This window comes from Emydura macquarii, unplaced genomic scaffold, assembly GCF_026122565.2.
Source record: "Emydura macquarii macquarii isolate MOO-44397 ecotype Brisbane River unplaced genomic scaffold, CSIRO-AGI_Emac_v2 contig_554, whole genome shotgun sequence".
NCBI classification, from domain to species: domain Eukaryota; kingdom Metazoa; phylum Chordata; order Testudines; family Chelidae; genus Emydura; species Emydura macquarii.
Genome location: NW_027130691.1, coordinates 316,350 through 329,123, shown reverse-complemented (window position 1 = coordinate 329,123; position 12,774 = coordinate 316,350). Strand labels below are relative to the sequence as shown.

Below are 12,774 nucleotides of genomic sequence, written 5' to 3'. Positions count from 1 at the left end.
AGGTGTTTTTCACATACACATCTGTGCAGGAAGGGGACCATGGCCACAACAGCAATGAGTTGGATGGCATGGTCTCAGTGAGTTATTCTTGATCTTACTATACTTTTGGACAATGCTTAGAATTCTGGGGACTTTACATGTGCAACTTTGAGGTATTGGATACTTCTGCATGTAAATGATTTTTTTGACCTCAAGCCTGGGATCTGTGTGAGTACGTTTTGAAAGGACAGTCTGAGGGAAGAAAGGGGCTATCAGTTTAGAAGATCTAAAGGTCCATTTTGTTGGAGGGAATTCTCCCCCTCTGACCTACTCACAACTTTTTTTTTTTTTTTTTTTTAAATGTATTATCTTAAATGTTACTGCCCATAGCAATCCTTCTATGTCATTGCTGGGGCCTCCATATCCTTCATTTAATAATTCCCTACATACAGTCTGTATTTTAAGATCTCATTTTCTCTCCCTATCCTCTAGTCTGAAGAATGAGTTTTTACTGTGTTCTATTGTACTTTAACACTTTTTTGTCATGTAAAATAACATTTAAAATAGCTGCAGCTGTTAACCCCTGTGGTGTGACTAATGTTGATATGCCACTTCCAGCAGTTTAGGGAACTCCTGCAGTAGTGGGGATAAGGGTATCTGTGACTCTTAATTTCAGTGGAGAGCAGATGCAAGCGCTCATCTTGATGACTACAACATCCTTATTTCTGGCCTTCACAAATGTAACTTTTCCCTGCTCCTATCCACTCAGAGTGCAGCATAGCACAGCACAGGGTGTTAATGATCTCACCCTGTTTTGCATCCCTTCATTATCCACTTTCAAGGCTTATCGTATCTCCTCCTGCCTCTGTTTGACCCATGATGGTCATCTCTGTTGCTTACTGGTTAAAATTTCAAACAAGCACCTTTTGTGCTTTGTTTTGCTGCCGCTCATGATTGGAAAGAGCTCTCTGTAAACGTTTGCAAAATGAATGCCTTATTCTCCTTCAAACTCTCCTTCTCACTGTTGCTTACAAAAATTGACACGGGTTAGGCTGCAGGTATGCTGGGGCCACTTCCTATCATGCCTACCACTATTGCTGCATTGTTTTCTTGAACTCCCTGGGTCTGTAGCCAGCTGTTAACTTATACTTACAGTGTAAGTTATTTCAGACAGGGACCAATTTTTTGCTCTGCTCAGACGGTTCTGCCCAGGCTGAGGGCCTAAATGCTATGGTAATACAAATAAGTGACAGGAGTTGTTACTTTCAGCCTCATTCTGCAGTTCCTAAAACTTCCTAAAGAAGCAGTTCAGAATTTGTCTTCATATTCTCTTTATCCTGGATTTTCCTTCCATCAAACTATCATCCTCTTATCAGCGCTCTAGATGCTATCCCACATTGGTGTACCTTTTACAGCAATTTTTTTGTTTTGTGGGGGGTGCCCCTGGTTTTGCATGGATTCAGCCACCAACTCTCACTCTCAAATGTGACTTGTCTGCCTTTATCCAAGCTTGGAAAGCTCATGCCTGCTATAGTGTCAAGCCTACTCCTCCCAGGCTTTTTTCTTGGCTATGGAGTGGGGTGTTGCCCTCCCAAAGATAGCCTACCTTATAACAGAAGCCACATGGGGTTGATTAGCTCAATTTCTTACCCTTCCATCTTGAAGTTAAAGTTTCTCCATATTAGACTAGGAGTTTATGGGTATGTCTACACTGCAGAGTGAAGTCGATTTACTTTAAATCTACTTTCACGTAATGAACTGTAGAAGTCACAGGAGCATGATCACACCACGCTTCTTGCTTCAGGCTCTTCCGTCCCTACTTGCCATGTGTGGGTCGATGTTCAAAGCGGTGCACCATGGGTAGCTATCCCACAGTGCAACTAGCTGCAGAGGCTTTTGGGAAACTGGTCGTCCTCCCCTGATGCTGTGTTTCCTACCCCTGCCTTCTTGTCCCAAACAAACTGCACATGCTTTTTCACACCGTTTTTCTATGCAATGTGCATGCAGTTGCTGGAGAGGCATGGAGCCCACTCAGATCAGCGCTATCATTTTGAGCAACACAAATACCTCATGACTTATCCTGCAGTATTTTCAAAAGCGAGACAGGAGCCGCAGCATCGAAAATAGCGATGTTAGAGGCCACCCTGCTACAAGCCATAGAGCGAAACAATTCCTGTTTGCTACAGGCTGTCACGCATCATCTTCAGTCTGTGGAGTGCTGCTTCTGATCCTGGGAAAAAAGCAGACAGGTGGGATTGCATCATTATGAAGGTGTGGGATGATGAGTAGTGGCTGCAGAACTTTTGTATGTGAAAGGTCACTTTCTTTGAACTTTGCGCAGAGCTGTCCCCAGCCCTGAAGCACGTGAATAGTCGCTTGAGACTGGATCGCAAGGGACGTTTCACCGACATCAATGTGGGGTTGTAAGGAAAAGTGCATGATGCGTGCATCTTTAGGAACTTGGGTCTGTTAAAAAAGATGCAGGTGGATATTTTCTTCCCTGACCAAAAAATAAATATTGGGGATGTTGAAATGCCAAGTGATTTTGGGGGATCCTGCCTATCTCTTACTCCCCTGACTAAGGAAGCCCTACACTGGATATCTGGACAGTGAGAAGGAGCATTTCAATAACAGGCTCAGCAAGTGGAGAATGGTCGTGGAAGGTGCATTTGGAGCCCAGATGGAGATGCCTATTCACTAGGCTTGACATCATTGAAAAGAACATTTCATAGTTATATCTGCATGCTTTGTGCTCCATAATTTGTGGGAAACAGAGTGAAAAATTCCCCCCGGGTTGTGCCATGCAGGCTGATAGGCTGGCTGCAAATTTTGAGCAACTAGACTCCAGTGGTATGCTGAGCCAATCGTGGAGCACTTCACCTATGGGAAGCATTGACGAATCGGTTTTGCAATGAATGGTGATGATGTATGTCTCTGCTGTGCCTTTCTCTCTCCCATCCACCAGCAGCACCCTCCCTTTCTTTCCCCACCTATGCTATGAATAAAAGACAGATGTTTTTTAAAGCTGCAAAGTTTTATTTGTGACCTGTTTCAATGGTGGGAAAAGGAGGATAAGTTAACATTGTAAACTGTCACTGGGGTGGCAGGCAGTTCTTAAAGGGGCTGTCACATCTTTCTGCTCACCTGTACCAGTGTGGAGTGCAGCACATATTGCACCCTGCTCAGCCTCCCCTGGAGCACTTGAGGGCTGATAAAGTGGTAGGCAGTGGAGTGTTTCAGAGGGGCTGTGGGAATCTGTCCTGCTGCTGCTCTTCCTGGAGCGCTATGAGAGCTCAGCATGTTAAACTGATCTTTCATAGTATGCAACTTCTCCTGTTGCATATCACGCTCCAGCTCTTATCTTCTGTGTTCCATGTCTAGTTTTTCAGACAAGGACAGAGCGCAGAGCCTGGAGGATGTCAGCAGATGTGGAGGCATTCATTGGTTCACTAAACATGTCATCCTGCATTTTTTTTTGGCCACTTCCAGATCTGGAAAAACCTTTCAAGCCCAGAGTCTCTGCTCTCAACAGCAGAGTGGGTACTCTGAATCACATGCAGCACACTGCTGCAATTGTAAGGCATGGGGATGTGATCAGACCAAAGAGGGTCCTCTAACTGTGTTGTTCCACAGCTGAACTGAGCTGTTGCAAGGACAAGCACTGAAACAAGCCATTTCATATCCTTCTATGCATAACTAAGGGAACCATTACAAGCCAGCCTTTTACCATGGAAGCAGTATGGGATTAGCACAGAGGCACAAACTTTCTCCCCCCACCCATTATCTTTAAAATGGAAGAATAAGTACAGAGAAATCTGCATTGCACTTTTTTAATTGCACAGGTAGTTTTAAATATTAAATGGAGAAAGCAATTCACTGAAGCTAAGTAGCAATAGAAAACTTTCACAAGCATTTACATAGTAAATTATGTAAAATTTACAAGAGATTTTTAATCTTATATTGAGCCAACTGTCTGTACATGAAGGGGAGCATAGCCCAGACTACCTAGGCAAGCTACTGCTGTGATAAGGACTTTACTCCGCCTGCTTTCACTTCCCCTAAAGTAAGTTTCTTCTAGGAAGGGAAGGTATGTCCAAATTGGGCAAGGTACAGTTTAGGTACATGAGCACCACTGTTTGTTTCTTTGAGGGTAACATTACTTTTAGTCTCTGATAGAGAAGATTAGCATTTCCTTTTCAGGCAAAAGTACTGGTGCAAAGAACACCACTATACCAGTTGTATTCTGGGTTTGAGATGGGTACAAATTAGCAATACTTGGTTCGGTGAAAACACTTTAAAGAGTAATGTTCAAGAAATAGCCGTCTACTTTACTTCTGGCTTAAGAAAAAGGGGAGATGGTTCCTGCTACCTTGCACAGGTTCTAAATGTTGTTCCACAGAAAAGATGCAATACTAAATGCATAAATCACACACTGATCAACTGGGGAAAAAGTTCATTGGCAAAAGTATCTTCCCAAGAATGGTCTGTGCTCAGTGGAGAGGGCATATCACTGAAGGGAGAAGGAGATCCTTCATATCCAGAGTCACTACCTGCATCCAACAGACAGCAAGAGGGCTCAAGGCTGTGATCAGATGAGAGCAGCTTTGAGAAACCCAGCTCAGGCAAAAAGTTGTCTATAGATTCTTCTTTCACTGAGACTGGGGCCTCAGAGAGGTCCTTGTCTTCTGAGGGGGAGAGAGATGTTTCTTCTATTTTCACTAACATATTGGCTTGGCTGCCCATTTTAGCAGGGATCTCAAAGATTAGGGGTTTGGTGTACACATGGTCAAACCGGATCAGTTCATTAATGGCCTCCAACTTGGCTGATGGGGACCCCAGAGAGGGAGTGGGGGAGGCTGGTAAGGAATCTGATTCTTCTCCACAGATCTCTTCCTCCAGCTCTTCCAAGCACGATTCTGAATTACCATATTGGAGGAACATCTCTGGGTCCAGGCTGTCCAGAATGCCCAACAGCAGATCAGACTGCAGAATACAAAACCGATCACTTTAGAAAGAACATGTAAACTAGTGTACACAAACCAAACCTACTCTTGCAGCCAGCCCTCCCCTTGGGTAAATTAAGCTCAATATGACCTGAAGATCTGGTAGGTACTGAAGGGCAGCACAAGTGGGAATGTACTGTGTGGGCAGCACATGTACTTTGATATGCTTGTTTACTTAACCCAGAGCTTTCTAGTCCATTAACCCTTCCAAGAGCTTGACTGGCACCATTAGACTATTCTGTACATGTCTGATTTGTATTACAGAAGCGCTTACGAGGCTCATTCAAAAACAGGTACCCTAAACAGTGCTGGGTACTGTTCAAAACAAAGGCAAAAATCTGTGAATAAAGAATCAGCAACAGCTATTAGTCTTATCAGTAGTTTCCATGATCAAAAGGTTATCAGTCTCAACGAGAAACTGAGGGTCAAGCTGTTTGTTTCTTGGCTTTTAGCTTTCACAAGTCCTTGGTTCTTGGACTGTGTGGAATCAAGACAGCAGTTGGATGCTAAATAGTAGCATTGAACATTTGACCAGTAGACTTCACCGTATTAGGCTACTTAAACCTGTCCAAAAAATACTAGAAATTCAGCATGTGCTTTGAAGGATTCTATGTTATCAGGGTTTTTTTATATGCATACAAATGGAATATGAGTCAACATGTGATGTAGCTGCAAACATCTAATATTTGGGGGTATAGTAACAGGAGTATCGTATGCAAGACATCAGGCACATGTCCTGCCTGCCCTCTGCTGCACTGGCGAGACCTATTTAGTCTTCAGAAAAAACTGAGGAGGGAGGAGATAAGTCTTCAGTTATGTTAAGGTTATAAAGGACAAGTTAATTATCCCATCTTTGGTGGACATAAAGTAGTAATGACTTAAGCTTTCAAGTTACACAGAGCTCTTCTTCAGCACTTGAAAGCTTGTCTCTCACCAACAGGAGTTGATCCAATAAAAGACATTACCTCACCCACCTTGTCTCTGACTTATTGGACACAACTTGTATTCCAGTTAATTGCTACCCAAGATTCACAAGCACAAATGTATCAGTGTCTGGGCCGCTGAAATATGCCAACCTATCAAGAGCCTCCTCAACCAAAGTTTTTGGTGTGTTACAGCTCAAATTCTACTGCCCCTAGTACAGCAACTGGTGAATTGGAGACATTGGGCTGCTGTTCTTTACAGATGAGTTTCTGAAACAGAATGGCTGCTCACCTCAGAGTCTGAAGAGTCAATGCCATCAGAATCCATGTGGAGACTGTCAGGAGGGGTGACTGCTGGGCCTGCACCTGCTGCAGAGGAACACGTAGTCTGAGTGCTGCGGACTCAGCGGACCCGGTCACCATCCTGGTTTCATCCACCTGTGATTCCATCACCACCTGTATCAGAGAAGAAGCCTAATCATCAGCTATTTTGACTGCCCAACCATCCACTGAAATTCTTGCCATTATTGCAAGGAGATATTGACTCAGGGCTATGCAGCCACCCTTTGGCAGTCTATTGCTTGAATCTCACTCTCACACTGCTTGTATCAAAAACATGGGTCTGCGCTGCACAGATTGGAAAGTGAGATGACTTTCTCAGAAATGTATGCAAAATACACTTCCATGGTTGAACTTTAGTTGGAGACATCTGTTAACAACAGTACACTGCATCCTTCTTCTGAAGGAGGCTGACCTCACTGTCCCATTATTTTTCCTTTGTGGATATGTACTGGATATTCACCACCAGCTCCTGTGGTCACATTTAATACTACTTTGCATTCAAGAATTAAAAAACAAAGGCATATGACCAAGTCTGAGTACATTGAGACCAGCATACAATAAAGATCTGAGAGGGACTTGAATTAATTCTTCAAATCTTGCTGGGTTTTTCCCCCTCCAAACTGCCAGCCAGCAGCCACTTAAAGCCCTCTGTGTAGACAAGAGAGTCCCCATCCCCACACAACAGTTAATATTAACAATCTGAAAGGATATTAAGCCAATCTATTACTTCTTATGAGGCTTAGTTTACGAGCGGATCACACACGTTGCCTACGGGGGCATTTCACAGGTTCCTCTGAAGCACCTGGTGCTGGCCCATCAGAGACGAAGAGAGTGGCCCACATGGACGGCCGGCCTCAACCCTCCGGCACCAAGGAACTGCCAGGGCCCGCCCGCCCGCACGCACCTTGGGCTCTCTCTCCTCCTCCGTCTTCAGGGCATCTAGCCCCAGCCGATAGCGCAGCTCCTGGTTCTCCCCTGCGAGGCCACGCGTCTTCTCCCGCAGCAGCTGGTTTTCCAACAGCAGCGTCTGGTTCTGAAAGACGCGCACAGCCGGCCTCAGCGGAGCGGCCTCAGCGGAGCGGGCCGCAGACACCAGCTCTGCCGCAGCGCCGCCCCGCCCCTCCTCTCCCTCCGCCCCAGGCTCGCCCCCCGCAGCCGGCGGCCCAGGAGGGCTCGGGCAGTTCCCGTCCCGGCGGCGACCACAGCCTCACCTCCTGCTCCAGCTCCAGCACCTGCTGCTCCAGCTCGCTCATCCGCGCCTTCTTCCTGTCCCGGGCGCTCTGCGCCGCCACGCGGTTCTTCAGCTTCCTGCGAGACAGCGAGCGCGGCTCAGCCCCGGCCGCTTGGCTGACAGGCAGGCCGGCGGGCCGACCGACCGATCCCTCCTTAGCCCCCCCGGCCCCGCTCACCTGCGCCTCCCCCCCCCCCGGCCCCGCTCACCTGCGCAGCGCCTTCTCCTCCGGACTGAGGTGCGTGAGGCGCTGCCGCTTGCGGGCCGGCTGCTGGAGCTCCGGGCTGGGGGAGCGCGGGTCCGCCCCGGCCGGTAGCACCACGGAGAGGGGCTCGGCCGCCTTGCCGGGGATGAGGAGCAGCCGCGGGGCCGCCGGGCCGGGCAGCGCCGCCATGGCGAACGAGCGCGGGGCCGTTTGTCTGCTCGCTTCCCTCGCGCCCGGGCTGGCGCCGCCGACTCGCCGCTGGCCTGTGACTGACTGACCCAGGCTGGCTGGGCTCAGCCCCGCCCTCTCCGCGCTTCTGCCATCGTGGCTCGGCCCCATTGGCCAGGGCTGGCTGACGCAGAGCCCTGAGTAGTCCGTGATTGGCCCGTGACTGGGCAAATTCATTGCGTCAGCCCGATGGAGACGAGGCCCTGCCTCTCTGCCCGCTCAGCACCCAGGTGCCGCGGCTGGCCCGGACGGACAGCAGGACGAGCGGCTGCAGCCCCGGCTCGAAGGGGCTCCCGTCATAGGCGTGTCCCTGGCTCTCAGCGCCCGCGCTACGCAGCTGCCCTGTCCCTCCCCCTCCAGCCCCCACAGCTGCCGTCTCGCGGCACGATTGCGTCAGCTCCACGTGCGCTGCCCAGCGGCCTGTTCTGCTGCGCATGCGCAGCGCCCATGTTGCGCCAGGCTAGAAGCTCGCGGCGCGTCGCCAATGATGGTAGAGCCCGCCCGGGCGCGCGCCGCCGAAGAGCCGAGCACAACACAGCGCCTCAGCAACGGGCCCGGCCCGCCCCCGGGCCCCGCCCCGCCCCGCCCCGCCCGTTCGCCCACGTACAGTCCCGGCCTTCGAGGCGCGCAGCCCCCTGCAGCTCTCGGGCGCGCCCGGGCAGTCAGCGAGGCAGGGCCGGAGGCACGGCGCATAGCGCCAAGGCCTGAAGGGTGGGGGTGGCGGGCTGACGGATCCAGGGGCCGTTCGCGCCTCGCTTCGGCTGAGGGGCGGGAGAGCCGCGCTGCCAACGGAACGGCCGAGACTCGCTGGCGGCCGCCCGCTGCCTCGCGGGCGCGTTTCACACGTGGCCGTTCGCAGGCTTGGGCCTTGGTTTTGACGTACTTGTTGTGTAGAGAATGTTCATAGACCCTCGCGGAGCAGGGCCGGAGGGACGTCCTGAGGTCACCCAGTCCAGTCCAGCCCTCTCCGGCCAGGGCCGGCCCCGCCAGGCCAGGCCAGGCCTTCCTCAGGCCAGGCCAGGCCTTAAACACCTCGGCGGACGCAGATCCCACCACCTGCCCAGGTAACCCATCCCAGCGCTTCACCTCCCTCCTCGGACAGAGCTTTTCCTGGTATCCAGCCTAGGCCTCCCGCCCTGCAACGTGAGACCTTTGTACTGCTTCACAGCAGTGAGTTGTAGATGGTGCTGTAGGTGGACTACCAGCATAGGTACACAAAATACGAGGTCGCTGTGCGCCATTGTGTCATGTGCCTCCCTGCCACTGGCTGCTGGAATTATTCTGTTGCTAGATGTAAGTTTTAATAATTATCACACTTAAAAGTGCTTGAAGATTACTAGCCCAAGTGGAAAGCCGTTGTTCCCTTTGCCCCAAGCAGTTTTTCCAGCATAGTTGGTGTTCCCTGTGGATCTCTCATTTCTCCCTGCTGTGGACCTGTTCCCCTTGATGCACCAGGTTCCAGCTGACAGCCTTCAAACCAGGAGAAGTGCTTGACCAGCAGCATTGCTTTTAAAATTGTTCAAGTGGTTGTTCTTGAGTAATTCTCTTCTGTATGGATTCTCATACCACCCTCATCACTGTAATATCTGAGGGCCTTCCACAAATACATTAAGCACTGTGACTAACATCTGTCGTGTGGTTTCGTCTTTCTCTTGTCCTCTCCCCAGGGGGAAAATTGTGGGTGCAGTGAAGTGTTTTGTTTTTGTGAGTATTTGTTTTTAAGGTGTCCATGCGGGTATGTGTCACATTAGAGAAAGCAAGTCTGCAGAAGTGTGCTTTGCGCTTGGAATGAAATGTGAGGTTTGTAAAGGTCCTTAGTTTTTTTGGGAGTTTGTTTCATAGTCTGTGACCAACTCTGTATCCTGCACAAATGAGCTTTACCTTTGTGGTAGAAAGTTAATGTGTGCCTGAGGAACAGAGTTCTCGATTATGATCCTCATCCACAGGCTTTAGGTGATCTTGCAGTCACCTGGGCCCAGGCCATGGGACACCTTGAAGGTAAGGACCAGGATCTTGATGTGAAGCACTTCTTTAGCCCGAGTACACCTGAATACACAGAGCAGCACTACACAACAGTCTAGGACAGAAAGTGCTGGTTTAATATTTTACATTTCCAGGCTTGTTCCCTGGACCACAGTTACATGGCTCTGTGTGCTTTGCTTTTCTAATTGTCCTTCACTTCCTGAGTAGCTGTGCATAGGAGGGCTCCTTGTCTTGTGTTTATTTCTGAAGTTGATTTGTTCAGTGAACTAAAAATAACTAAAGGGTAAAATAACAAAGGAGAAAGATTAGGTTAAAAAGTTCAAAGCCATCACACTACTGCTGTGTTTCTATGTCATTATTCCAGTGTCAGGGGACTGCCTAGTTCCATGTTTATGGTGTGACGAACAAGCTTATCCATTGTAAGTATTTGTTCACTCATTCAGTGCTAACTGCACCATGTATCTAGTTATCACTGATATCTCACACCTTTGATTTGACACATTCAGGAGGAAAATGGCAGCATTGAATGAATGCCCCTTTTTTAAAAAGGGGGATAAAAATTCTGCCCCTGCCATGCACTTCATGCTTCTGTGATTGGATTTTTAACTAGGAAGGGTCTTCAGGACCTGCTGGCCCACTCCTATGCTTTCAGCTGGGCACCTGGGGAATGTGGGTTACCCTTTAGTGCCCACCAGGCCCTTCTCTTTCATCTTGTATTTTCGCACCCTCTGGCACATAATGCACCCCAGATTATATTAGATTCTGTACAAACTCAAAAGATCTGGGAGGGGGCAATTTGAAGATCTTGTGATTGCAGGTCCCAAAAGCCAGCTCTGATGGTGCCAGCTGAACCGAGAGCATGACGAGACAGAAAGATAGGACTCAGAGATATGCAACATTATTATTAACAGCAAGTCTTGTAATTCTGGATGGTTGAGGTGTTGGCAATCAAAGCCTGCTGGAAACTTTACTAGATAATCCCAATATAATTAATAAATTTCGTTGAGTCACAGGGTCTGATTTGTGCCCCAGCCTGTAACCACACTCCTGGTAGTGATCCCTTTAAAGCACCGGGCCCCAGAGACCCACACAGTTCCACAGAGGCAGACCATGGCCTCCAGGACTCTGAGACTGGGCCTTCAGTATCAGCTATCCCCATCTCTGTGGCTGCCTGCACTGAATCCTGCTAAGCCAGACTCCTGTAGGAAGCTTGTACTGTGCCCTCTCAGGGTGCAGCACGCTCTCGGGTATTTACAGCGATGCAGGCAGCCTTTTCAAAACAGGTAACCATTTATTAGTCACCTGACATACAGAATCTGAAAGTCCTTGAGTTAACGGTTCTGTGGGTTAGTCCATCCTGGTCAAACCAGTGCCATGATGAGCCGGCCAAGTCTTGTTGGACTTTGGTTCTGGCTCCCTCTCATCTCCCCAGGTATGGGCTCCTGAGACCCTCCACGACTACTGCCCTTATCTCAGCCACCTGACACCTTGTTCCCCAACTCAGTTCACAAGTCTTGCTTGCTGGGGTTTCCTGCTATTATTTGTTGATTGCTCAGCGCATCTCTTTATCTTGCTGGACCTCTGTTGATTTGGTTTGGTTTCAGTTAGGGTGACCAGATGTCCTGATTTTATAGGGACAGTCCTGATATTTGGGGCTTTTTCTTATATCAGTGCCTGTTAACCCCCACCCCGTCTCAATTTTTCACACTTGCTCTCTGGTCACTCTAGTTTCAGCCATTTTAAAAAATGACTGTTAATTCTACAGCTAATTCTTCCTTCTACGGCGAGGGAAATCTAGGGCGACCAGATGTCCCGATCTTATAGGGACAGTCTCAGTATTCAGGGCTTTGTCTTGTATAGAGGCCGATTACCTCCCATCCCATCCCAATTTTTCACACTTGCTATCCAGTCACCTTAGGGAAGTCATACATACACATACGTCTCCTGCACTGTTCCAAGAGTAGTGTTAACCCTTTTGCACCCAGTGGGTAGCAGTGCGACATACAAAAGGAAACTGAGGCATTCCTAACATTAATAAAATACATCACAGCTTGCTATTTTCAAACATAGTCAAAACTCCCCTAAAGTCAACTGGCCAGATTCTGACCTACTCCCGACCAGTGCTTTGGCTGCTTTGTGATGTGGAGGTAAAACTAGGATAACCATCTATGACAGGAGAATTCCCAGACAAAGGGAATCCCAAGGGGAGGTACAGCTAATCCCCTCAGCCCTGTCACCATAAGGGGTATGACCAGAAAAAATGGAGCATAGCCAGAACACATTTGCGTTCCAGCTGTATGCAGCAGCCAGAATGATTCTTTGGAGCTTCAGGAACCATTACAGCTGGGTGTAAGCTAGTGCAGCCTTCAGGCTGTACTGATTTGCATCTGGCCTCAGCATGCGGGTGCCACAGATGTGTTGTGTGCAGTACAACCAGCCATCTTTGGCACACTCACCTGATGAGCTACATTGCGTACAATTGGATGCAGCTCAGAATCTGAGCCAATGGGCTTTTTACCTGTATGAAACCAGAGTAAGTAACTCAGGTTTTGGCCCAAAGAGCTTGTTAAATCTTCCTGAGGGGCTTTTATTTTCAAAGATTTTCAATTCTCTTACATTTGTATCTAGTCATGACAAGAACAGAAATGCAAAACTTTTGAGGTGGTGCAAAATATACATCCTTTCCTAAACCCATGTCACAGCTCCAATTGAGTTCCCTCTTTTGGCCTCTCACTGGACTGCTATGACGGGAACCAGCTGCTGGAGCCTCATGTATTTGAAGCCTCCGCAGTCCGAACAGAGTCCCTGCACTGTCTCTATCTTAGGGCTTCGGAGCACACTCTTGGGTTGCAGATCTTCTGTCACCCTCTCTTTGAGAGT

At 48.7% G+C, this 12,774-nt stretch overlaps 2 protein-coding genes across 2 annotated transcripts in view; one reads left to right on the top strand and one right to left on the bottom strand.

Moving 5' to 3' along the window:
• Window positions 1-4,630: 4,630 nt before the first annotated feature.
• On the bottom strand, window positions 4,631-7,978 carry XBP1 (X-box binding protein 1). The gene is made up of 5 exons (XM_067539392.1): window positions 7,688-7,978; window positions 7,459-7,555; window positions 7,152-7,280; window positions 6,198-6,361; window positions 4,631-4,962 (listed from the first exon to the last, which is right to left on the bottom strand). The coding sequence occupies exons 1-5, from the start codon at window positions 7,870-7,872 to the stop codon at window positions 4,776-4,778; spliced, it is 762 nt and encodes a 253-aa protein (XP_067395493.1). The 5' UTR covers window positions 7,873-7,978; the 3' UTR covers window positions 4,631-4,775.
• Window positions 7,979-8,085: 107 nt separating this feature from the next.
• ZNRF3 (zinc and ring finger 3) overlaps window positions 8,086-12,774 on the top strand; it is a 226,862-nt gene continuing 222,173 nt past the window's right edge. The window contains exon 1 of the mRNA XM_067539389.1: window positions 8,086-8,975. The gene's annotated coding sequence lies outside the window, so the exon portion shown is untranslated. The remainder of the gene's footprint in view (window positions 8,976-12,774) is intronic.

Excerpts from the sequence above, each read along its gene's own strand:
- XBP1 (XM_067539392.1), bottom strand. The coding sequence starts at position 7,872 with ATGGCGGCGCTGCCCGGCCCGGCGGCCCCGCGGCTGCTCCTCATCCCC. Across the intron at positions 7,556-7,687 it reads GAGGAGAAGGCGCTGCGCAG|GAAGCTGAAGAACCGCGTGG; the intron begins GTGAGCGGGGCC and ends GCTGTCTCGCAG. Across the intron at positions 7,281-7,458 it reads TGCTGGAGCTGGAGCAGGAG|AACCAGACGCTGCTGTTGGA; the intron begins GTGAGGCTGTGG and ends CGCGTCTTTCAG.